This window comes from Cnephaeus nilssonii, assembly GCF_951640355.1.
Source record: "Cnephaeus nilssonii genome assembly, chromosome: 1".
Classification (NCBI taxonomy): Eukaryota; Metazoa; Chordata; class Mammalia; order Chiroptera; family Vespertilionidae; genus Cnephaeus; species Cnephaeus nilssonii.
Genome location: NC_137072.1, coordinates 36,100,869 through 36,127,226, shown reverse-complemented (window position 1 = coordinate 36,127,226; position 26,358 = coordinate 36,100,869). Strand labels below are relative to the sequence as shown.

The following is a 26,358-nucleotide window of genomic DNA, read 5'->3' as shown; positions in this document are numbered from 1 at the left end:
GAGATTTAGAACATTTCTTGGCCAGACTGAACCAGAAGCCAGAAAGTAGCATGTTTAGGTCCTAAGCAAAGCCCTTGCTCAGCTGGGGACTCAACTGCTCGATGCTACTGTGGATTCTCACCAGAAGCTGAGCAGAGTTTGGAAGCAAGTCCAGAGCAGGTGATCTTTAGTGGGTAGGACGTGTGTTCTGCATCCTTCCCACCTATCCTGATGTTTTTATCCTCAGGTTGTGCCCAGGGTCCCAGTTTAACAGTAGCTCCAATGGCTAGGACATTCACTACAAAAACATCAGGCACCTACTCAGTGTCGGTAGTACAAAGAAAGAATTCATTTATTTTTTTCCTCAAACAGCTTATGTTCTGGTTAAAAAGATAAAATACAAGACTCTCTAAATACTTAGTATTTTAAAGTCACATACGATTATTCCAAAGCCATAGGCATGTTTCTTTCTCAATAGAACCAAGATGTGCAATGTGGAGAATACCTCATGGAGATTGGAAACGGTTCGTGTGTCTGGGCAAACAGAACTACCTCCCACCGTATGGGACATTTCTGATAGCGGAAGCAGGTTGGCATCCTTCTTTCATGCTTCATTTTATCATCACCTTCTCCCATGTCAGTGTGGTCCCACACTTAAGGTCCCGTGAAGAAGTGTATAAAATTCCAGGCTTACTACCACAGCTGACCCCGCATAGGTGCTCACTACCCTTAAATTAGCATTTCCTTTGAGTCTCCTTTCATCCTTTCCCCATGGAACCATGGCTTTGAATACAGACCCCATGCAGTGGGACCATTACTAATGGTACTGAAGCAGTCTGTCTGCTGTTCCTGTCATGAGGCAGCGGTGGTGGTGGGGGGCGGGGGGGCGGGGAGCATCCTGAGTGCTGCTCCCTGGGTCACACTCCCCCCATCCCTCTAATATGGCCGACTCAGTGTGACCAGACAGGCTTTCTCTTCTGGATGAAGGCCTTGATTCCCTCCTGCCCATCTTGCAAGGCCACATTGTCCACCATGGTCTGGGAGGCCAGGTGGTAGGCTGTTCTAAGGTCCTGGTGCACTTGCTTGTAGAAGGCGGCCTTGCCCAAAGACACCACAGGACGGCTCAACGAAGCGATCTTTCTTGCGATTCTCATGGTCTCTTCCTCCAGCTGCTCTGCCGGCACTACTCTACTGAGCAGCCCATGGAGCAAGGCCTCCTGAGCAGATATGGGCTCCCCGGTAAAAAGCATTTCTAAGGCGACCTGGGGGAGGAAACACGGGCAGTTATTAGGCACTCTACTCCTGACCCCCTGCCACCTAAGTCCCACCCTCTCCATTTCACTCTGCTGAGATGGTTGGTGTCCTAACTTCCTGACAACCTGGGCCAGTTCTCAGGAACAGATTGGATCTTTCCAGGAGCAAGGAGAAGGAGGGACTCTCCATGTCCTCCTGTTCCTTCCCCAAGCTGAACTCCCAGCCCTACAGAGGCAGGAGATTTGAGCTGCCTCTTTCAAGGGCCACGCACAGGACAGTGGCCACATCTGATGGTATGAAACTGAAAACACCACAGAACAAGGCCCATCACCTCGCACAAGCCAGTGCAGTGGTTACTTTCCAGAAGAAAGGGATGTCCAGAGAAGCCACCACCTCAGCCTGAGTTGAAAGAGCAGCCTCGTCTCCCAGAGAAGGAGGGGAAGAAAAGGAAATGCCTTCTAGGGACAGATGGAGGGGTCCAGCATGATGTTAACTTATAAGGAGGGAATGACCTCTTTCCACAATCCTCTCCCCCCAGATTTCCGAGGCCCGCAGAAAGGGGGAGTATACCTTTCTCATTCTACAGTTTCCTCAGTTCTGTCCGCCTGCCATACTGTGCCTCAATTCTGTAATTCTAAAAAGCTGAGCTTCTTGAAACTATAATGTCTGATTTAGAAAAAGGATTTCCAGATACATAAGAAACACAGTGCCTCTCCTACCCCTCTCCCCTTGCTCACTCTCCTGCAGCCCAGCTGGCATCTTTGCTGTTCCTTGAACACACCAAGTGTGCTGTCACCGCAGTCCTATACTTGCTGTTTTCCTTGGCCTGCAATGCTGTGTCCCCAGATAGCCTCAGGGCCTGTTCCCTCATCTCCTTCAGGTCTCTGCTCACCTGTCACCTCATCAGTGAGGTACTCCATGACCATACCTATTACAATTGCAATCCAACCTCAACACTATCCCATTTCTATTTTAATCCTTTGTACTTTCATCATTTAACAAACTATATACTGTACACATTTATTTATTGTATTATCTCCTTTGCTGGCATGTGAATTTGACTAGGACAGAGATTATTTTGTTGTTATTGTTAATCCTATCCTGAGGATTAATTTTCCATTGTTTTTATTTATTTACTAGAGGCCTGGTGCACAGATTTGTAGAAGGCGGCCTTGCCCAAAGACACCACAGGACGTTGGGGTCCCTCAGCCAGGCCTGCAGGGATCGGGCTGAAACTGGCTGTCGAATATCCCCCAAGGGGTCCCAGGTTGCAAGAGGGCGCAGGCCAGGCCAAGGGACCCCACTGATGCACGATCAGGGCCAGGGAGGGACCGTGGGAGGGCTCTAGGGTGTGTCTGGCCTGTCTCGCCCAATACCTATCTGCTGGACCCCAGCAGCAAGCTAACCTACCAGTCGGAGCATCTGCCCCCTGGTGGTCAGTGCACATCATAGCGACTGGTCAAACGATTGAATGAACGGTTGGGACACTTAGCATATTAGGTTTTTATTATATTTTTTAAGGAGCTTGCTTGGTCTCACTTTATCATACTCTCAGGCTAACCTTGACTGAGGTTGGTGTTCTGTTTTAAATCTTCACCCAAGGATATTTTCCCATTGATTTTTAGAGATAGTGGAAGAGAAATGGAAAGACAGAGAGAAAATTGAGAGAAATTGTAGGGAGCGGTTATAGGGTTAAGCCTCTGACTGACCTGTGGCAGGGTCACAAACAAGTTCATTTGGAAGGCAGACCTCTCCCAGCATAATTAAGCCTAATCCTGTAACTGATCCCTAGATCCTTCCTGGGTAGCTAGTGGGCTGTGGGAGGGGCAGCAAGTGCTGCCAAAACAAGTGAAACTTACAAGAACATTGTTAATTGCCTTGTTTGTCCCTGATTATAAATAAAGCCTCAGCTTTGCAGTCTGGATCTGTTCTGTGGCCTCAGCCAGGCACAGAAAGATCCACCCAGCCCCAGCTTTCAAATCTATCTCTGTGTCTCCTCTCTTTATTTCTAATATTTCTCAATCCCTGCCCGCCTCCACTTAGAACCGGTTCGTTCATCTCTCTTTCTGCGCGGGACGCGGAAAAGGGAGATCCCCGCCATGTCTGGCCCCCGCCGCATCAGGCCCCCGCATTTTGGCGACCAACGTGGGCCATGAAAGAGGCAACAAGAGGTAAGAGGCAAGGGATCGCTCCCAAGAATTGCGCGCGCCACAGATTTAAGAAATGTAAGGTATTGGGGAGTGTATTGTATTGAACTGAATTGAAATAGCCGGGTGTAAAATGTGGGTAATCCTCAAAAATGCTTTAAACTATGCTCATAGCTCAAAGATGCTGTTAAGCATAGTCAGATTCTTGATTTCTTTCTTAAGTTTTGTTGATGAAACCTGGGAAAAGGTTAGAAAGCAGTTGTGTGACCAATACTCAGCAAAAGTCCAGAAAAAAAATTCCTATTTTAATTGGTGATGGCCTTGATTCAGCACAGGAGAGCTTAAGAATGTCTATGTGGGGTGCTGTGGAAGGGTGCAAGTCTCTAAGAATACCATCTGCACCCCCTCCGCCTCCATGTGTAAACTACTTGTAACCAGATAGAAAAGGATAAAAGGAACTTCTCAGCAACTGCCAATAATTCTTTTTTCTTAAAAATCTTTTTCTTTCCTTAAAAAATAAAAATATATAAAAATTGAAAAATAAAATAAAAATAGTAAATGCCAGACCATCACTGAATCTTTCCCCCGGAGCAAGCAGGATGTGGGGGAAGGGAGACACATGGCGATCCAATATGGATGTCACTCCCCAAGAAAGCCACTTCTTCGCCTCATCTTTGCCATCTTTTTCTTTTTTCTTTTTTCCAGCTAATGACTTAAAGCTTTTACAAATTCATAAATGCATCCGGGATTTCTGTGCACATGTAAAGGGAAAAGGCCAGTTTAAAAACGAGTGCGCATAGTTTTGAGCTGAACTTAACTTTTTGCTGTGTACAGAATAAAAACCCGAGACTGTTTTGGCCTTAAAAATGGCGAAGATGAACCAGAGAAAGAAATACAGGCCAGTTCCCCAAGACATCTAAAGTAACTCTTGAAATTTCCCACCAGAGGCAAGTAAATAGCAGGAAGTAGATAGCCAAGTTTACATATGAATGGCTGAGAGTTTGCTTCTTGACTTCCCCAGCAGGAAAATTGTGACCGTTTTGAAATTTAGAGGCTGGGTCAAGCCTATCGGCTGGAAATTTAAAAGAACTTGGAAGTTTACTAAATCAAATGATAAATTTAAATGATCTAAATGTATTGAATTGTTATAATACTGAAATGTTGATCTTAGTATGCATTGCATGAAGTCTAGAGGATAGAAGTTAATCTATTAATTAAATATGCCTTATATTTTATTTGAAATGTATCCTTAAAAATGTAAAAGTATTATTGATTTGAGAAATGCTAAGTATTTAATTTTGCTACCTAAAATTTAAAGCTCTGAAAGTTCAAGGTCTCTTTTCTTGCCATAAAGAGGTTTTAAAGCTACACCCTTTTTAAATTTGCATTTAAATGGCTACAACTTTTGCTAGCCAACCTTCCTAGAAAAGGTCAAGTGGCTAGGTCAGAAGGTTTTTCCTGCAAAAGTGGCTCCTTTAACCTACAAGTTTGCTTCTCAGTTTCTCCGAGCAGAAAAAACATGGTTTAAAGTTAATTATTAGATTTTAAAATTTATTCTTAAGAATATAAAAATTCTTAAGAACTGCTAATATTTGACTTGCAAGCTCTGAAAGTTTAAGGTTCAAATTGAATTGGGAGAAATTATATAAATGTGGTAATAATACCTAAAATATAAAAACGTGTTTTTGAGAAAATAAAATGTGTTTTCTCTTAAATAATTAGGAATTCAAAATATGTTACTTCTTTGTCTGATTTAAAAAGGAGGATTAATCCTGTGATCCAAATTAAATGTAATTGATATTCTTTAAAATAATTTAAGTATATAATCTTCAAATCATATATATAAATATATAAATATATATATTTGATCTTTCCAAGTGTATTTCAAGGTTTTGAGAGTAGCTTTTAGATATTTCACGGGCCCCGAAATGTTTCAAAAGTCTGTTCTCTCTTAAAACAAATATATATTTTTAATTAAACCGATTGATACCTGGAATCACATGGAAAGCTTTATCAAGTAAAAATTAATTAACATATTTTACTTATATACATATATATTAAATGTTATGAAAGTTTTCGCCTGTAAGAAGGGCAAAAACAATATATTTCTTAAATATAGCCAAAATTTTCAACAGCAGTAGAATTTCAAGAAAGACAAAAGCCTCAAGCAGCCTGCATTTTTGAATCGGCTGGAGGTGGGACAGTTTATGCTTTTAGATCAGACCAATAAAGTATCAAACCTATAAGTTTACTGAATAAATTTCTTTGCCTTTTTTTTTTTAATTAAAGATACCTACTTAAGTTACTTTATATATTAGCTTTTAAAATATAATCAAGGTCTTATATAAATTAAGTTACATGAGAAGCCAATGTTTTTGTAAGTAATTGAATCCAAATAATATTTAAGAACTGATTAGAAGCCACCATTTACTGCCCGATTTTATGTAGCCTCCTGCATTAAGCTAGAGGCGGGGCAACATTTGTGGCTTGTGAATTCAGACGTAATTTTGCTTTATTTTTTTTTAAAAAAAGAAGATACCTACTTTAATTACTTAAATAAATTAGATTAAATTATAATCAAGGTTTTCAGCTTAATGAAAAGCCAATAATTTTATAAACAATTCTAATAACGACCAAAAACAGCTAGTGATTGTCTGAAATGTGATTTTTTACTTTCTTTTAAAAGAACAGATTGAGCAGCCTCCATGATGACCACATGTCTTACCACTCACGTGGTTTGGGGGCTGCCATCTTGAAATAACAAAGGCCAACCCCCTTCCTTTAAATAAGCCAATGTCTTTGCAAGCAATTTAAATAAGTCTTCTAAGAAAATTACTGAAGGCTTCCCATGATCCCTCTGTATATGCAAATTAGCTAATGGAATACTCTTAAAAAATAAATTTCTTGCTTAATAAAAAAGGAGGAATTTGAAAATTTTGAAATCTCTTTCACTGGTATTACAGGATAAACTGAGGATTGTTATTAAATATTAAATCTGATCCATACTAGTGGTCACCATAACCTTAAGAGAAATTGTTTCATGTGGCAAAGATTTTTAAATGAAACTCTCTATAGCCTGAAAAATTATTTTGGAAGGAAATAAAGAGAGGTTTCCTTCAAATATCATAAGGATTGTAATTGATAACCAATGCATTAGGCCTCCGAAGGTGGAGATAAGAAAAGATTAAATGACTTTCAGAAATTATTAGGGGATATTAACTGGTTAAAATCTTTTCTATACAAAAAGAAATTGATAGCCAGTTTGAAATTGAATTGCCATGGCCTAGAGCAAAGAATATCCTTATATGATATTATTCTACATTTTCATAATTTTTTATATTTTACAACAGCATATTGTACAATTATTCCAAACAAACTTAAAAATCTAAATTTTTGAATGTTTGGCAGCAATTTAAAAAGGACATGAAAGGATTTAACCCCTTCCACAGTGTGGAAGGCCCCCTGGGAAGGCACCTGAGCATTCTATATTGGCCCTTCTTGCCCTTTTTGCCAAGAGGGACCCTCTTCTCACAATCCAATTGCCCACAGCTGTTGCCTGAGTTTTCTGTTCATGCTGAGGTTGAAGCCTCATGGTGGCTGGTACCATGGATCTGTCTCTCACCCAATGGTGTGAGCTGGGCCCTCCAGGAGAAGAAACCTGGGTTCCCCAAAATATGTGATCAATGCCAGGGCCCCGCCAGCAGGCGAGGGGATCCCAAGGCAGGTGCTGGGCATGGAGGCCATAGGGGCATAGGCTACCAAGGAGACAGAACTGAACCTCACATCACCCTGCTTGGCCCCGGAGGATGGCTGGTTAGTCAAAGACGGGTAAGATTCCTCAAGGGAGGAACAACCTAAGACAGGCACAGTCGCAAGGGGCCATCAGGAGAGAATTTGGGGGTCAACAGAGGTGGGGCACAGAACCTCACCCCCCCAACATTGCAGAGGGAGGTCTCCTGCCCCATGGCTGCTTTGCGCTTCCCATGCCCAGCTCAGATCGGGACCCAGGCAACATACAGAGACTTGGCCCAGCTCAGATCGGAAAAAGACCCATATAACAGAGAGACATGGCCCAGCTTGGATTGGGACCCAGGCAACAGAGAGTTGGCCCATGGCAGCTGCCCTATGTCTAAATCCAGCCTAAAACCAGGAATGCTCAGGGCTTTCTCAAGGATGCAAATAAACCTTTCCATTAACATTTACAGGATAAACTAAGATTGTTGTTAGAGTATTAAATTTGACAGTAAAATAGTCAAGTTTTTCAGATTAATTTATATTGGCTAAATGAAATAAGTGAATATTCAAGAAAATCTAATTATACAAAAGGCTGTTCCTAAAGTATTAACCAAAATTTCTATTGGTAGTTCATTTCATGGTAAAATTGCTTAACACCCAATGAATCCAAAGCAGTCATATTTTTGTTGCAAAAATTAAAAATAAAAGGTCATCAAGACTGCATTAATTTTTTTTTTACAAAAGCCTCACAATAATTAATCAAAAAAGGGTAGTAGAATAATATCCTGTAAGTAAATTACATCAAGCCTTAATTGCTTTAAAATTTTACTTTAAAAATTATTTTGCTGATAAGGCACCCATGAAAAATCTTATGGTGTAAAAATAGGCCAAAGGAAAATCATTTGGACAAAAATCAAAAGGACCCCAAGTCTAATTTATAGAAAAGATTTCTTTATTAACCTTTGGTCTAGAATATGTTTATATTTCCAGAAAACACCAAGACCATGCGGATTCCTGCAACAAGGGATCCCAGAAAGGACCTGATAGAATTGTTCCAGCCACAGAATAAATAGTGGCCCACAAGAACAGAGGAGAAATAGTCCAAAAATAAAGATAGTGAAGATGCCTTGCCATAATAGCAGTCAGCACCTGTGCATTGCTGCAGGTTGCCCAGGACCAAGGGCAAGGAAGGTCGGTGTGCATGCGCTTCCAGACCATGTATGCACACCCTTCTGCATAGAAGTAAAAAATGTTTGATGTTTTGTGTTCTACCAGGACCCCTGACTTTAGGGTCTTGCCTTATTTCTAACACAGGGAATAGTATTAACTGCCACATTAGGATGTCACTCAATAGTGGAAAGAGCCAATCGTACTCTTAAAATCATTTATTAAAACGAAAAGGGGGAGACAGGTGTTATGTGTCACTTCAAAAGAGGCTCAGTCATGCTTTTTATACTTTAAAAATTTTTGAATTATAATGCAAAGGGTCGTACAGCAGGTGAAGGGCATCGGGCCTCCTGTACAATAGCTTCCACCGAGTCAGCTAGGTGGAAGGAAGGATAAACCAGACAAGAGTTTTATCAGATTCAGTAATAATGTGGGGAAGAGGTTGTGTTTTATATCTTTCCAGAAGGAGCAATGCAGCCAATTTGGGTGCCAAAGCATTACATCTGTCACTACAATGGACCCAGAGAAGCTCCTGTGTCCCTTCACTCAAAAGGACTGAGAGCTTCCCTGATGACAGTAAAGCAGAAGAAGAAAACTGAAAGCTAAGCTACACAGGGGACTGAGGTGCCAACATGGAGTCATCTGAAGAAAACGACTGAAGCACAGCAGATTGTGGAAAAGCAAGAAGTTGAAGCTACTTCTTCAATCATGTTTCTGGCCATGCACGGCCAAGTCTGAGGACTCTTGAGTAAATCAGCAAAAGAAACTTTCATTTAGTAGGAAAATGTTACTGTAGTTTGATTTCTTTATTGTTGTGTTGCATTGGCATTGTTTTATTAATAGCCATGTCTGGATTTTGCATTGGCATTGTTTTGTTATTGGGTTTTGCATTGGCATTGCTTTGTTAATGTTTTAATAGTCAGAAATTTGTTTTTGATGTTTAAATTTTACCTCCATTATTAGTAGTTTAAATTTAAAAGAAAGGGTGAGATGTAGGGAGCGGTTATAGGGTTAAGCCTCTGACTGACCTGTGGCAGGGTCACAAACAAGTTCATTTGGAAGGCAGACCTCTCCCAGCATAATTAAGCCTAATCCTGTAACTGATCCCTAGATCCTTCCTGGGTAGCTAGTGGGCTGTGGGAGGGGCAGCAAGTGCTGCCAAAACAAGTGAAACTTACAAGAACATTGTTAATTGCCTTGTTTGTCCCTGATTATAAATAAAGCCTCAGCTTTGCAGTCTGGATCTGTTCTGTGGCCTCAGCCAGGCACAGAAAGATCCACCCAGCCCCAGCTTTCAAATCTATCTCTGTGTCTCCTCTCTTTATTTCTAATATTTCTAAATCCCTGCCCGCCTCCACTTAGAACCGGTTCGTTCATCTCTCTTTCTGCGCGGGACGCGGAAAAGGGAGATCCCCGCCATGTCTGGCCCCCGCCGCATCAGGCCCCCGCAAGAAATATATTGATTGGTTGCTTCCTGCATGAGTTCTGACCAGGGCCTGGGCCAGGGAGGTGCATGCAACAGAGGTACGTGCCCTTGACCAGGATCAAACCTGGGATAGTTTGGTGTGCAGGCCGATGCTATATTCACTGAGCCAAACTGGCTAGGGCTATTTTCCCATTGCTTTAAGCTAGAGTGGAAGGTGGGCAGGGGGTGGGGTGGGGAAGGACATGGCAGGCAGCAGGACAGCACATTGATGTGAGAAAGACGCATCCATTGGTTGCCTCCCACACCAGTGGTTGGCAAACTGTGGCTCGCGAGCTACATGCGGCTCTTTGACCCCTTGAGTGTGGCTCTTCCACAAAATACCACGGCCTGGGCGAGTCTATTTTGAAGAAGTGGCGTTAAAAGAAGTTTAAGTTTAAAAAATTTGACTCTCAAAAGAAATTTCAATTGTTGTACTGTTGATATTTGGCTCTGTTGACTAATGAGTTTGCCAACCACTGCCTCCCACACCCTTGCCAAACGGAGTTGAGCAACGAACCTGCAACCCAGGTACGTGCCCTGGACTGGGAATCGAACCCATGACTCTTTGGTGCATGGGCCGACATCTAACCACTGAGCAACACTGGCCAGGATGAGTTTTCTTTTTAGTGTTCTGTTCATATCTGTGTCTCCAGCATCAGAAGAACGCCTTGCATGTGGCAGACAACCGATTAAATAGTCATCAATGAATGATTTAATGAATGAACGGATGAGGGCAAACAGTACAGCCAAAGTGGCACTTTAGTTCTTTAAAGGCTAGGTCAAAAGGTGATACAGCTTCCATCTGGCTCTTTCCCTTGGCAACACAGACTGAGAACCCAGCTGCCCTGCTCTGAGGAAGCCTAAGCCACACCGCCCAGAGGCTGCATTAAGTGCCTGAGTCCCCGCTGAGAGGCAGCCTCAGCAGCCAGCGTGAGTGAACATGCCTTACACTGACGGTCCCCAGCTGTCACTCCCCCACCTTGAAGTCTCCTAGCTGAGGCCACAGACACTGTGAAGCAGAGATCAGCTTTCCTCACTGACCTCGAGCCCTGTCCAAATTGCAGATTCATGAGCTAAACAAATTGCTGTTGTTCTGATCCACTAAGAATAGTGGTTATGCAGTGAGAGATAATGGGAACAGTTTATACTATATATAAGATATAGCACATCAGCACAACCTACTTACTGCTTATGTTTCTATGTAGTGGGCCCTAGAAACTTCTGGTGAGAGAGCATCTAGATCATAGTTTCTCAGTCTCGGTGCCATTGTATCTTTTGGATCAGATAATGTTTTGTTGTGTGGGTTTGTTCTGCGCAGGGTAGCATCCCTGGCCTCTGTCCACTGGGTGCCAGTAGTATCCCCCACTCCCAATTTGTGATGATCAGAAATAGCTGCAGGTATTGCCAAATGTCTCCAGGATCAAAATTGCTCTTAGTTTATTTATTTACTTTTTAATTGATCTTAGAGGAAGAAAGGGAGGTGGGGGGAGGGAGAAAGAGAAACATCAATGTGAGAGAAACATTGATCAGTTGTCTCCCAACCAGGGATCAAACCTGGGGATGTGCCCTGACTGGGAATGAATCCACCACCTCTGGTGCACAGGACGACACTCTAACTGAACGACACCGGCCAGGGCAGCCCCCAGTTTAGAACCACTGATTTAGATGGTTTTTTAAATCATGAGACTAGATTATGCTTCTGCTATCCTGGCACTTCTCTGTCCAGGAGACCAAGGAGGTCTTAACGGGATTAAAGCTGCTTGTGAAAGACATTTTGACTGGAATAGGGTCAGGGCCAGAAGCCTGGACAGAGTTCCTGGCCTACCTTTAGCTTCCTAAGTCACCCACGCCTAGCTTATGCCTCTTTCTGGGCCTCAGTTTCCTCACCTGCCTAGTGGGGTAATACTGTTTGGCATTGTGTTGATTTATGGGGACTTTACCCAGGCAGATTAGGTAATGGAGTGGCATTCCCTAAGAAAAAGAAAGCCTGTTTATTTTATAGTGCACAAGCAACAATCTTTACTTGGGCCCCTGAAACTTGAGGTGAGAGAGAAGAAAATACCTCCTAATAAACTCTTGTTCATTTTAGGGGTACTTTTTGGGTCCCCCCCTAACAAGTTGGTGATTTACTACTTCCTCCTCCCAGGCTATTTGCATTAAAAACAATAAAAAGGACTGGAGGCCAAGGCTCACTCACAGGGTGGTGGGGCTTGTGTCTGGATGTCCCTGAGGCCGCTTACTAACTACAGACCTTAAGGGAACAATTTAACCCATCTGAGTCTGTTTCCTTATCTGAAAAACAGAAATAAGACCACCATCCTCCTGCAGAATTGTCAAGATTAGAGACAATGTATACAGCTTACACTACAGTGCTGGGCACTCAGTAACACCCAATAAGTGCAGTGACTATTATTCACATGCTTATTCCAGCTATAAACATGTATGAATCTCTATCTGTGTTTTAGGGATCATGGCCCCAGAAAGCAGAGCAGTCTTCCAGATCCCTCCTAGTCACGCCGATGACAAGAACCAGTTGGTGGCAGTGGAGGGGCTGGGATGCTGGAGGACTCAGAGGGGAATGAAGCTGACAAGATCACCAGGCTAATTTAAGTGGCTGGGCAACCTGAGAAGTAAGTAAATTAGGGTGCTGAGCATGTCCTCAAAGACACTAAGGCACCTCTGACAGCCACTGGAATCACTGATAGAGTGCAGATTTGATGAAGTCGATCTGGGGGCTGAGACCTGCATTTCTCCAGGCTCTGGTGAACTGCACACCAGCTGAGGGTCAGTACCTTAACTCTCCTTCTAGCTTGGAAGTGCTACTCTGTTCTAATTAGACAACTGAGAAATCAGATTCTACAGATACATGTTACTGTAGGTAAACAGGTGGCAGCAAGTGTTCCTACCGCAGAGAAATGACTGGTTTGGAAGAAAGGGGTTCGGATCTTTCATGTGCTCTGAGGGGTGCCACCCACCGAGGCACCGGCTCCACATCTCTGAACAAGGCCAGCTCTGATAGGCAAAGGGCGCAGCTGCACCAGGCACATTGTTTATATGGTGCAATGAAGACACATTATTTAATTCACACCAGAGGAGAGAAACACTTCACAATCGTGGAAAATTATTCATGCCCAGGATCAGTCTGGCTGAACACAAGGGCTCCATGCCATCATTTCTGCTCCCAGTGGACCAGCTGCAGCCCTGGGTCTCTGTCACAGCTAAGCAGTTTTCCATAGTGACCAGCAGAGGGTACTGGTGACCCATATGTGTGGTCTTAAGCTGCCTGAAAAAGGCCACATTTCCCAATTAGGTCAGTTTGCAAAAGCACCTGCTTGCTACCCTGTGGATGTGCATGGGGATACCTACCCAACACCCACAGTTTACAGGCCTGTGTAAGAATGTGTTCCTGTGAGTGCAATCAAGCAATGACAATAGGTAGGTGTGTTTTGTTCAGGTTTAGATCTTTATAAATCCCCAGTTTTCCTCCCAAAGGGGGCCACCCAGGGTAAAATCTGTAGTCCCGAAACCTGGCAAAGGCCTTGAGTGCCAGCAGGCTTTTCACCCCACTAAATCCCCTTTATCACTACTGTGATTTCAGCTCATTAACACGAACCCAAAACTATATCTCTGCCTTATGCCTCCAAGTAGCCCCACATGCAGGGACATCTGTTACAACTGGAAAAACTCTGAAGACTTCAAAACAAGAATGCTACCCCTGACTAGTGATTCAGAGGCCTCCTGGGATCAGGACAGGAGGAGCACAGAGCAGGGATCCGAATGGGACAATACTGGAGATCCTCTCCCGTCTTCTGAGTGGGTCTGGCACTGCCAGAACTTTCTGTGGGAGGCCAGTTACTTTGGTCTTACAACATCCTGCCCCTTAATCTCTCATGCTGGACAATTATGCAACGTGGTTCTGAGAATTGGGCTTTGTGGGAACTAAAGTCCTGTTTTTGCCACATTTTCCTTCTCTTTCTTCTCAAAAACTAATTTAAATTTGAAAAATATGGTATAATGTTTAGATTTTTAGGACTCAATTATAAGCCTTGATTTTTAAAAGTTTGTTTTAAGAGAGAATGGATTCTTATCCTGACAGGACAATCATGACTTAAAGGTTTCAAATGCCTTAACATGGTTGAAGATGAACAGTTGCAGAGAGGCTAACCAGACAACCACCCTTTAATATGCAAAAGGCCTTGTGAGTTGATTTGCACAATTATGAGATAGTTTGTTAATACGCTGACAATGTTTTTAATGAATGCATTTTAATTTAATGTACTGGCACAAAGTAGAAAACACACACACACACACACACACACACACACACACACACCCCACATTTAAAGTCCATGTGTATCCTGACAGGATGAAACCACCCCCTTGGGCTGAGCACATTTCAGCAAGCTCTGTGTTTGGACAGGCCACTTTTTGTAGTTGTGGAGCCCATGTTCAGCCAGTTTTCATGTGTGTGTGTGCTGGTAGGTATCTCTATTCAGAACATCTGCAAAAGCACACACCTCTGTAAAAACTAATGAGGAGGCATTGTGAAAAAAAGGAGTGCTTCCCTAAATGTCTCTGGCTCTGTGGCTTGATTTCGCTTGGGTCTCATTTCTTTTGTGCCTCAGGCATATGGAGAACTGCTGACTTTTGTAGTAGATGCTAAATGGACATGATATCCTAGAAAGCAATTTAGTTTCCTACTAAATGGTATACAACATACCCCCCGCCCCCATTTTTAAAAACAGATTTCCCATTGAGAATGAAGATATATATATTTTTTAGAACAAGGAAGTCACTGGTTTCTACTCACAAGATGTTCAATAAATATTGTTTTATGTCTTATAGGAAGGGAGAAAGCTTTGTAAAGAAAATGGATTTAGCAAGGACAAAACAACGTTTACAATATGGCTCCTGGGGCAGCTTCAACATGCTGAGCTCAAGATGTTCCATGCTCCTGAAATACGAACCATCGTAAAGCCGACACACTCAGTATAGCAGTTACTCCAGTCCTTTCTAGAATACGACAGGCTGACAGCAAACAATCAGCCAGTGACACTCATATCCTAGCCTCTTGGTACTGGCATGTCACCATGCTATTACATGTCATGGACACCCTTTGAGTGCAACAAAACTGTCTCAACTGCATTTCAAATAAGATTACAAAAAATGTGTGCCTTTATGAAAACAAACAAAAAAAATCCAAAACCATAACTAGCCACATAGAGGGGCAGGCAACAGCGAAATGCATGATTCACGAAGTGAAGTACCCTGTGAGAAGCTACGCATTCCCCCCTAGACAAGAGGTCTCAGAAGGAACACTGCAGCACATCCAGCCAGCTGTGCTTCATGCAGACCATCCTGATTCAAATGGTACTTTAACAAGCGAATTTGGAGCCAACCCGCCAGTGCATGTGAGGGTTACAACTAGAGAGGAGGCTGCAGGGGTCAGATTACCTTTCTTGGCACTGCTCTCCCCAAGGCCACCCCAGGGGTGGAGCAGAAGAGCCCAATGTTTACACCTGGAGTGGCAAATGAGGATTTGTCACTGGCCACGGCAATGTCACAGCTGGCAACCAGCTGACATCCAGCAGCAGTGGCCAAGCCGTTCACCATGGCAATCACGGGGACGGGATGATTCTGGATCAGCATCATGACCTGAAGGAGCAAACATAACCAGTTCACATCCATCCAAGAGTGAGGTGCAACATTAATGTTTATTTCATGTGACTTTACTTCAGAGCACTTTTCATCCCCATGAGTGTATCAGATTCTATGGAAAAGGACAAGCAGGCACAAAGAGAACTTGCATTGAATTTTGACTGTGGACCAGACTGTGCTATTTGACTCCTGAGAAGCCCAGGAGGAAGGAACACTATGTTACAATTGAGACACAAGGCTCAGGGGGAAGGAACTGGCCTAAGGCCACAAGATCCACAAGTGGTGGCTGTGGGGTCTGAATGCACACATCTATCTGACTCCCAGCCCCTGGCCTCTTGGAGGCTGCAGTCCCCTCCTCTCCAACTGCTTCCTCAGCAGCCCTACAGAAGAACCAAGCTGATTCTCTCTCTGCGGAACAAATAGTTCTGTTCTCACTTAGCCTGTGTGGAGCTCTAGTGTTAAAGGTCTGACACTGATATTTGGAATTTCCTTTAAAAATTAAGATGGAAAAGGGATTGGAAGGCAATTTCTCTAGTAATTCTCAAATTGCCACCATGAATGTTCTTTCAATTGTATTAAAAAAGTGGGGAACATCCTGCTGTTATCTAAATAAATAAAAGCCCAGCCAGTGTTGCTCAGTGGTTGAGTGTGCACCTATGAACCAGGAGGTCATGGTTGGATTCCTGGTCAGAGCACATGCCTGGGCTGCGGGCTTGATCCCCAGTGTGGGGTGTGCAGGAGGCAGCCAATGATTCACACTCTTCATTGATGTTACTATTTCTCTCTCCCTCTTCCTTCCTCTCTGAAATCAAAATAAAAACCTATTTTTAAAAATAATAATCCTAATATATAAAAAGAGGGGCTGTCACGACTGAAACAGCCACACGGATGACCGAACAGCAGGCTGCATGGGGCTACAAGGCCGGCAGGGGGGTTCATGAGGGACGACCAAACGACTGAACAGAGGGCTGCGTGGAGCAACCAGACCGGCAGGGAGGTTAGTGAGGAACAACCAAACAACTGAACAGCAGGCTGCGTGGGGTGACCAGGCTGGCAGGGGGAGCAGTAAGGGGCAACTAGGCTGGAAGGGGGGAGGGCAGTTAGAGGCAACCAGTCCGGCGGAGGGTGGTGGGGGGGACAGTTAGGGGCGATCAGGCAGGCAGGCAGGTGAGCAGTTAGGAGCCAGTAGTCCCGGATTGTGAGAGGGATGTCTGAGGGGTCCCAGATTGGAGAGGGTGCAGGCTGGGCTGAGGGGACCCTACCCCATGCACAAATTTTGTGCACCAGACCTCTAGTAATAAATAAAATTCCTAAAACAGTGCTATTGGTAGAGAGCAGCCAAAAACTTGCTCATGTGATACTAGTTCCCCTCATAAGTCTCCAGAACTTTAACTTATTTTTGCAGCTTTTGAAATGACTTGATTTATTTCTCCACTTCTTGAAGACACTCTACACAGATTGTGTTGCTGTGGTAACTTCCATTTACAAATGGTTGCTCTTTGAACCCTGGCAGGGAGGGCAGAGAGGGAGAGAGGAGCTTCATCTGGGCTTTCCTACCATGACAGCAACTCAAAGAAAGATGGCCTTCATTGATTTTGCCCAAGGAACTTACCTTTGTCTTTATAAGCATTTAGAATTTGTCAGCTTTCTTATAACATAGCTAATTATATTTTTAAGGATATGCTGTCATGTTCTATAGTAGTGGCTCTTGATTTTTTGGGGACGGTGGTCACCTTTGAGAATCTAAGTGCTAGTGACCCTTTTCATAGAAGAATGTATTTTTATGTACCTGTACCCCAAGCCACGCATGGATTATGGGGTTCATGTATTCTAGGTGAGAATGGGATGGTCAGTAATAGAGCTCATTCATAGTGAGGTACAGTAACAAGGAAAAGAACACACAAGAAACTCAGAAATTTACTGAAAAGAAAGACAGAATTTCATTTTAGCTGTGCATGTCACCTGTCACCTAATGAACTTCAGTTACTTATGAAAAGTCAACGGACTGTGATTAGAGTTGAGCAATTTATCTCTTGTCTGCCACCTACAAAAGGCTAGGATTTCATGCTACCTGGTGGGAAAATATTTAGGTAATCCAGTATATATCAACAACATTAAAAATATTCATACCTTTGATCTAGGAATTGTACTAACCAGAAATCATCTGAAAGGATAAAAAGCCGTCTGGACAAAGATGTTCACCAAATCATCACTGTATAATAATAAAATCTAAACTAATAAGTATATAAAAATAAGGAAATGGCTATGTTAACTAGACTATATTCATTTCATGGAATGTTGTATTCCCATTAAAATGAAATTTTCCAAGAGAAACATCAGCACGGTAGTCTGTGCGTTGTGTAATGGAGCCAGCTGCTGAGGTTTGATGCCCAGTCTATCACTCACTCACTGCCTAACACTCAGTCTTCACATCTGTAAAATGGGTATAATAATACCACCAACTTTACAGAACATGAGAATTATATAAATTAATATGTCTAAAGTACTCAAGTGATTACCTGGAACATCAGAAGCATTCAATATTATATAATTACACAGTACAATCATATATATGTATGATTATTCAGACGAATATGTTCATGTGGAAAAATTATTAAAAAGAAATGTAGTGAACATTTTTATTAATTATAGTTCTCTCTGGGTAGTACAATCATGGTATGGTATCAATAATTTATTTTCCTTTTGTTTTTCTAGATTACCAAACTTTTCTGTACTACACATTTATTACTTTTATAATTCAAAATAATTTTAAATAAACTTAGAGAGCAATTTAGAGAATAAAGCTAGATAATTGATCCCCTAATAGTCAAGAACTGATTATTCCTCCTATTTTACCTCCAGATGAAGCACTTTTGGGGGTCCAGCCTACTCCAAAATGTGACATAAATTTAACTCTGCTGTAGCCTCATACAACAGCATTGCTGAGGGTCCACATTATATTCAAAAGCGAGAGGACCTATCCCGTCGTCATTTCTGGTGGGGTGTGAGGAGAAAAAGAAGAATCTCCCGGACTGGGGTTTCCACCATCAAACTTCACAGGATACTGAAGAAGACGGACAAGAACAGGTGTCTATTGAAAGCTGCCGCAGCAGCTCACAGACGTTACTATCACTCTTCCACAACCAAGTACTACTCATTCTCAATTTGCCCTCTTCCTGATTTTTAAAAATATATATTTTTATTGATTTTGTGAAGGGAGACAGGGAGAGAGATATAGAAACATCAATAATGAGAGAGAATCACTGATCGGCTGCCTCCTGCAGGCCCCACACTGGGGATCCAGCCTGCTACCTGAGCATGTGCCCTGATTGGGAATCAAATTGCGACCTGGTCTCATAGGTCAACACTCAACCATTGAGCCTTGCTGGCCAGACTGATTTTTAATAATTAACTATCATGCCATACTAAATGCATATCAATGCATTTTCACTCGGTTTGACTGCATCAGGGCTAGGTCTTGTGTAGGCACTGAGTCCTTTTCAGGGAGCTGGAGGCATCCACACAATCGGTCTTTATCCTCTGAAGAAGCCTGGCTCCCGCCCTTTGGTAACTTGTTTAGACCTCGGTACATGCAGATCCTCTTGCAGAATGATAAATGCAGGTCCTTTCAGGAGGATGGAGGGCTCTACTGGTTTTCTTTGATGATTTTCTATTTTGGTCAAACTTACTGGATATCAATAGGAAAATAACTTTTAAAGCACCAACCTTGGCAAACACAGGAGCAGAAGGTTGCATAATCATTAATGTGAAACAAAAGACCTAAGTCCTAGCTCTGGCTTGCTTTCTCCTGTCTATGACACCTCAAGCTAATCACTTTTCCCCTTTGTCCCTCCATGAAGTGAGAGAACTATAATCTGATCTGCAAATGGGTTTCTGGAAAGGCAAGGGAAAAAAAGGATGATAAAGAAGGTATCTTAATCACCTTCTGTTTCCCAACCCCCATTGCTCACATAGTAGATATCATTATCTATTTACCAGAGGCCCGGTGCATGAAATTCGTGCAATGGAGGGGAGGGGTCCCCTCAGCCCGGCCTGCACCCTCTTGCATTCCGGGACCCCTCAGGGATCGGGCCTAAGCCGACAGTTGGAAATCCCTCTCGCAGTGCAGGATCCCTCTCACAGTCCGGGACCCCTTGCTTCTTACCGCCCGCCTGCTCGCTGCTCCTTACCGCTCAGCTCACTGCTCCTTAGTGCTGCTGTGGAGGTGGGAGAGGCTCCTGCCACCTGATTTTTAAAAACATATATTTTTATTGATTTCATGAAGGGAGACGGGGAGAGAGATATAGAAACATCTGCTGCGCTCACCAGCCATGAGCCCGGCTTCTGGTTGAGTGGCACTCCCCCTGTGGGAGTGCACTGACCACCAGGGGCAGCTCCTGCATTGAGCATCTGCCCCCTGGTGGTCAGTGCATATCATAGCGACCAGTCGTTCTGCTGGTCATTCTGCCATTTCGTTGATTTGCATATTAGGGTTTTATTATATAGGATTGAATCATAAGTGATCAAATGAAAGAATGAGGAAGTTTATGAATGGTGAAAAATTAGGCTAAGTTATCTTAGGGTCAAGTTATGAAACTGTTTTTTATGTCTTGTTTCTCAACTAGATTTCCATTTTTGGTTTGGCAGGAAACTCTTTTTCCTTTTATTTCCCTCAATATTTTGCAAGCATCATACATTTGGCAGGTGCTCAATAAATACTCCTGAAATGAACAATGTGTTATGTAAAGCTGGATTCTATATTTAATTTTTTATTATCCAATGGTTGATTTGATACAATTATAAATTATCTTAAACTTTTTGTTCTTCCTCCTCTATATCTGTTGGAAATTTCCCTTGTTAATGTGGTTGAAGAGAAAAGTGAAAATGAAGAGGTTAATTTTTCTAGTTGGAGGTGATGATTATAAAGCTTGGTTGAAAGAAGGGTTTGAAAATGAATTTTAAAATTGTTATTGTTATTCCATTTATGAATGCTCTCTCTTTCCCATTAACAGAACTGTTTCAGTTTAAAAAATTAAATTATAATCTTAGGTTTTTTTCTCTATAAAGATGTACATTTCTATCCTTTACCTCTTAAGACATATATACCAAGACATACCCATGATGCTGGAGAATAGCAGCTATCAATACCAACAAATATTTCCCTTTCTTTGGCATATCACATATCAATAGCAAACTATGGTTGCTTTTTAAAAGTCTAAACCAGGGGTCCTCAAACTACGGCCCGCAGGCCACATGTGGCCCACCGAGGACATTTATCCGGCCCGCCGGGTGTTTTTGCCGCCGCTGCCTGTCCTGCTTAGCAGCCGACTCGTCCCGGGCCCGCAGTGCGCATGTGTGGAATGTGCGCCGCACTCTCCGACTCCCCTCCAACGGTCTGCGGGACGGTGAACTGACCCCGTTTAAAAAGTTTGAGGACCCCTGGTCTAAACCAAATTGTTGCTTGGATGAAGGACTCACCAATGGTCACAGAGGTTTTAGTAGTTCTGCTGTGGTTAGGTCTCACAGATAAAACCTTACCTGTAAACTAGAAGCCTAACTCAATATTTAATATGTGTAATTATCATTTTCAGGTTTGCAATGCAAGTTGTCCTCCTGGCTTACCTCAGAACAGGTTTGAAATACTTCAGTGTGATATTCTGGACCTTGCTCATCCGTCAGTTCCTTTAAATCATGCCCGGAAGAAAATACAGGTCCCTCAGCTGCAAATGGTTCCAATTGAGAAAAGAAAATGAAAAGGTATAAACAGCAGAGCTGAGAAGGTCACTTATTTGTCAATTGAATCATTTTAATGAACAACTGTATCATTGCTGTGGACACAGAAAGTTAATGGCCCAGTTTGGTAAGGATAATTCCAGTTAACTGGAAAAGTTGTAGCCAGTATTTTGTGATGACAATTCGACGTGAGGCATCTGTACTCAAAAAGGTCCAAGGTGGAAACCAATGAACACATGCAATTACACATGCAGTAACCAAAGCAGATGGACGGCTTCTTTCAGAGTTGTCCCTCCAGTCTCACAGTTTTGTTTTTGGATTTGATCGGGCCTAAATTTTTGACTCATGTAGGTCCATCAAAATCCACTGTGCCTTCTGCAACGACCCTGTCATTTAGTCTACAGACATTAGCCATCCGTACAGGCTGCAATCCGGAAGGTCAGAAGGTAAAGAGAACCTCTTTATTTTTAAAATATATATTTTTTTATTGATTAAAGAGAGGAAGAGAAAGGGAGAGAGATAGAAACACCAATGATGAGAGAGAATATTGATCGGCTGCCTCCGGCACACCCAATTCTGGGAATTGAGCCTGAAACCTTGGCACGTGCCCTTGGCTGGAATGGAACCCGGGACCCTTTAGTCTACAGGCCAACGCTCTATCCACTGAGCCAAACCAGCTATTGCGAGAACTCTTTATTTTTCACCTGGACCTAAGGATGTGGTTTTATTGTTATTGTTAAAATTAATAACAACGAAATGTAATTCTACTGATAAGCTGGTAACACTTTCTCATATTTTCCTTTTGTTGTGACTCTTTTGATGGGCAATATTATTCCCTTTAAACAAGTGAGGAAATTGTGTTGTCTGGAAGTTAACTGTCTTTGCTACATCTGTGTAACATCCCTGTGGCTGCTGAACGATATCTGTCCTATATCTTTTCCCTTTGCCATAAAAAACAGTTGATAATTTATATTCAACCATAGGTAAAAAGGTAACATTCTAAGTATCTGCCTCCAGAAATACTGACCCTTAATTTCTATAACAACAAAAGTACATCACAAGGTATCATCCCTTTTATTTTTCTATGGATGCTTTAAAATACTGACACTGATATTACTTAGACCATCACCATCATCACTAAATAATTCATTAACAACTTTTACTGGAGAAGAGCAAGGAAAGAAATGAGCAAACTGAAGAAGATTGCAGATATTGGTTCAAAGTTTGGTAGGAACAGACAGACAAACCAATCAAATGCTTGAGCAGCCTGGTCCCATCGACTTGCTAGGCTACCCAAAGGATCAGTGATTAAACTCCTCTTACCCAGTCCATGAGGAAACCAGTTATCTGATTCCAATTGGAATATTATGTATCTGACAAAAAGGAAAGACATTTTCCCTGCACAGTAATCTTTGCTATAATTTCCAGTTAATAGTGTTAGGGGAAAAAATAATGTCAACAACCAAAAAAAAGTAAGTGTTAGGACCAAGCCCCTCCACTACACAATACTTTTTCACAATGAATGTTCTTGTAAAGGGGCTTCCAAACAATTCTCCCATTAACTGAGGGGATCCCCAGTTAACAAAAGAATTTTGGAAAAAGTCTTCAGAACCCTGAGGAGGGATATAAGATAAGTACCTGAAATGATAATGACTTTCAGATCTTTGCTTTCAGCTTCATGAAGAATGTCACTTTGGAGAGATTTCAGCATTGCCAGTGACAGCGCATTCCTCCTCTTTGGATTGCTCAAGACAATGTTCCTGTGAAGAACATTTTATAATTACTGGGTCATGCACCAGTCAAAACAAGTGAGGACCCCTGCATTTCCTTTCTAATTTGGGAGCTATTTTTAAAACACCAGAAAAAAGAACTGCTGGTGCTTTGAGGCAATTGAGATGGTCTGTCAACTCTCCCGAGTTACGGCTAAGTCAAAACAAGGAGACTTCCTGAAATGCAGGCTGCGTTTTCTCCCTCTTCCCTTGATTTGTTTCTTTTTCAGATTTGCTGTCAGAAACATTACTGTCAGCACCGAAAGGGCAAGTCAGAGTCATTCCAAAATCATTGCCGCCCATACCTAGAGGCTTCGCAGTTTGTAAGACAGCGGCAGGAGCCAGAGGAATCTGACACACAGTGCCACCTTCAACTTCTTCCCATTGTTCCTCAGAAATAAATTAGGTTAGGAAAAGAACCAAAAGTCTGCCCCCATCTCCTCCCACCCACCACACGGAAGAGGCAGCCAAGGTGCAGCTGCCCATACATACATATGACAGCATTTTTCCACCTTTTATAGTGGCATCCTATAATTCTGCACAATAATTCATGCTGTCTGAACATGGGATGGTATGTGATGAACAAAAGGACAGAACCGTACAGCAAGAGATAACCATACATGTTATCTCACTAGAAGCTGGCACTCAGAGGCCTGCTCACTATTTTATGTATGCTGATTAACCTGTATTGTCATCTTACCGCCCATACACAGAAATGTCTTATTTTTGCTGTTATAAGGAATAAGCAGCAAGCCAAACATGTTATTAATATATGTTTTATATCTGTTTCCCACCCACATTTTTCTGTCTTCCTCATTCTTTTTTGAATCTGATATTCTTACTGCTATTTGTCATCTTGGATTCTCCATAAATAGCCTCCTATGTCACTGTTGTCTGGAAAACTACTTTGATGACTGAATCTGTGTAATACCATTTTCTTTGGAATACCATTTCTATTTTTGCTGCCATCTTTAGGTGGCTGTGATATTAATCGTTTCTCATGTGCATGCTGTCTCCTGAGTACAAAAATGACTTGCAGCTGATATGCTGATAAGACTGTGAAACCTGTATGTGGGGTGTGGGGGGTGGAGGGGAGTAGCCTGGAGATGGTGGTGAGAGAATTGCTGATAAACCTTCCAGTAAAATAATGAATGTGCTTGCTGCTGTAGTATACTCAAAAAGCTGCCATCCTATCCATGACAGATGCTTAAATAAAAGTCTAAGGCCTCAGGCAAAATTGTGTAAAAAGATGCCAGCCCCAAATGCCAGTGCTTCAAGGCAGTGTCTGCTCAAATGGGTCTCATTAATCCTTTGGCTTGCGTATGACACACCCTTTGAGAGTGCTCCAGGTTGCTGAGTTCACTTTTCAACCAGTGTCATTAACCAGGCTTCCTGCCCCCGTTCCTGCCACTCCACTAAAACTATTCTCACCTGGCAGCTCCTAACTGTCTGAACCAAACCCAGTGGCCATTTGGATCATGCTCTCCTTCTGGAAACACATTCCTCCTCTCCTGGCTTTTTAGTCCTTCTCTACTTCTTCCATGGGCTCCTAGCCTTCTGCTAACATCCAAATGCCAGCCATCTTCAGAGCTCCTTCTCGTGCCTAGGGCAGTACCCAATTCATAGCTGGCCCTCACCTACTGTTGAGAGGAACAGCTTTGAAAAGGAACATTGAGAGCTTGACTGAGCTGCTCAAATTCACCTAGTGAGTAACATAGTACTGCTTCCATGCTGGATTGGGGGGCTTCCTTCCTTCTGAACAATTCCCAGTATTTATGGTAGGTTGTTCTTCTCTTATCTCCCTTTCTGCTTCATGTTTCACTCTGGAGAACTCAACCAGGTCTCCTTTTACAATTGGGCTGCCACGCCACAAGTCAGGCTCCTGATCAGATGCAACCAAATTTTCAAACTGCCTTTGAAAATGGGCAGGACGGCCCCTGCCTGGGTCCTGCACTTTGGAACACAGAGCTCTGGGCCTCCTTCCAGCTCTGCCCATCCAAGCGAGCAGGAGACCACTAGGATAATGGGAAGTGCTCGCCTGGAATCACCTCCCCCTCCCAAACCTTGCTGCAGTTACCTGAGACCCTGGAGTTCCCTGGCTGTGCAGTGGGCACCCTAGTCCCCCGGGCTAACCAAGAAGAGTTGTTGTCTGTGGGGAGAGAACATCCAGGTCCAGGATGTTTTCATTGCCATTTGTTAGTTAACTGCTTCCTGTATTAAATTCTCAAAGGCTGGAGATGTGCATGGGGTGTCTGCAGAGTTATGGGCCAAGCCTCTGGAAGAGCAGCGGGAAGGAGGGGTGAAGAGGCCAGAGTGGTGAGCAAAAGCTGGGAAGAAAAGAAAAGCTGCAGGTCAGCAGCTGGCTCTCCATTCTGGGGGGACTCCTAGGAGCCTGAGGGTTGTAAATTCAAACATGACCTTCGAGGTTTTATGAAGTACTGCTTGTCAGGGCAGCTGAAGAAAACACATTTAGGAGTTCGTTTGTAACTTTTAAATATAAACACTTAAGATATGCTAAATGGGCCTCGCATGGGGTCCTTGACTGGCCAGGCAAATGTCAGGATGAGGCCCAGATGGGGCTGGAGACCCTTCACCCTTGACTTCACGGTGCGGCTCCCACTGTGTGCACAGGTATGGTTTTAAGGGGCTTGGGGCCTGCAGAGACAAAGGGCAGGGCTCAGGACGGCGTGCCCTTCACTCTGTTTATTGACTGGGCACTTGTGGGTGAGGGCCAAGCAGCAGCTCTGCCAGGCCTCCCCTGGCCTTGGAGCCAGGCCCAGCTCCTGGCCCAGACCCTCAAGGAAGGGCTTGCTCACAGGCGCGCGGCGGGGGCAGCGGCAGAGCTGCCCACACTGAGCCCGCGGGTCTGCGGGTTTGGGGCCGTCGAGGCAGTCCCACTTGAAATCCTCCTGTGTGGGTCTTGCCGGGTCTCAGACGCCACTGCGCCCAGGCAGAGGACTCCCCTAAGTCCCGCATCCGCGATTCCTTCCCACGGGACCACCTCGCGGGCCAGATCCCGCGGTGCCGGATAACGGGGTCCAGGGCAGCGGGCGGCGCCCTCGTGGGACTCCGCGTGGGGTGGCGGGCGCGGTGCCGGGCGGCCTCTGGCCCAGCTCCCCACCCCCCGTTCCCCGCCAGCCCGGCCCACCCGGGAACAGCCCCGCAAGCCTGCTGCCTGACCTGATGCCGTCCCGCTGCCGCGAGCTAGTGAGTCGCGACCCCGGCTCCGGCTGCCCGGCCCCGGCCGGCCCTCGGCTGCAGAAGCCGGCGGCGAGCGGAACGCACCGGCCGCGCCGGAGCCAGTCGGGAACCTTTGCCCTGAAGGCCCGCAAGCCCGCAGCAGCCGCCATTGGGGGCCTGAGACGCGCTCCGAGGGCGCAGGTGCGAGCCCGGCCGCAGGGCTTCGGCCGTGGGAAGATCCGGCTCGGAACTCCCAGGTCCCGGTCCGGAC

At 43.8% G+C, this 26,358-nt stretch overlaps 1 protein-coding gene across 1 annotated transcript; it reads right to left on the bottom strand.

Moving 5' to 3' along the window:
- Positions 1-308: 308 nt before the first annotated feature.
- ECHDC3 (enoyl-CoA hydratase domain containing 3) lies at positions 309-26,358 on the bottom strand. Its single transcript, XM_079766845.1, has 5 exons — positions 26,088-26,358; positions 22,777-22,898; positions 21,028-21,125; positions 15,202-15,402; positions 309-1,241 (listed from the first exon to the last, which is right to left on the bottom strand). The coding sequence occupies exons 1-5, from the start codon at positions 26,255-26,257 to the stop codon at positions 930-932; spliced, it is 903 nt and encodes a 300-aa protein (XP_079622971.1). The 5' UTR covers positions 26,258-26,358; the 3' UTR covers positions 309-929.

Bases quoted from the DNA above. Each gene is read 5' to 3' on its own strand.
- ECHDC3 (XM_079766845.1), bottom strand. From the start codon at position 26,257: ATGGCGGCTGCTGCGGGCTTGCGGGCCTTCAGGGCAAAGGTTCCCGAC. The intron at 22,899-26,087 runs GTCAGGCAGCAG...TGTTCTTCACAG, and splicing joins CGGCAGCGGGACGGCATCAG to GAACATTGTCTTGAGCAATC. The intron at 21,126-22,776 runs GTACTTATCTTA...AACCATTTGCAG, and splicing joins GAAAGTCATTATCATTTCAG to CTGAGGGACCTGTATTTTCT.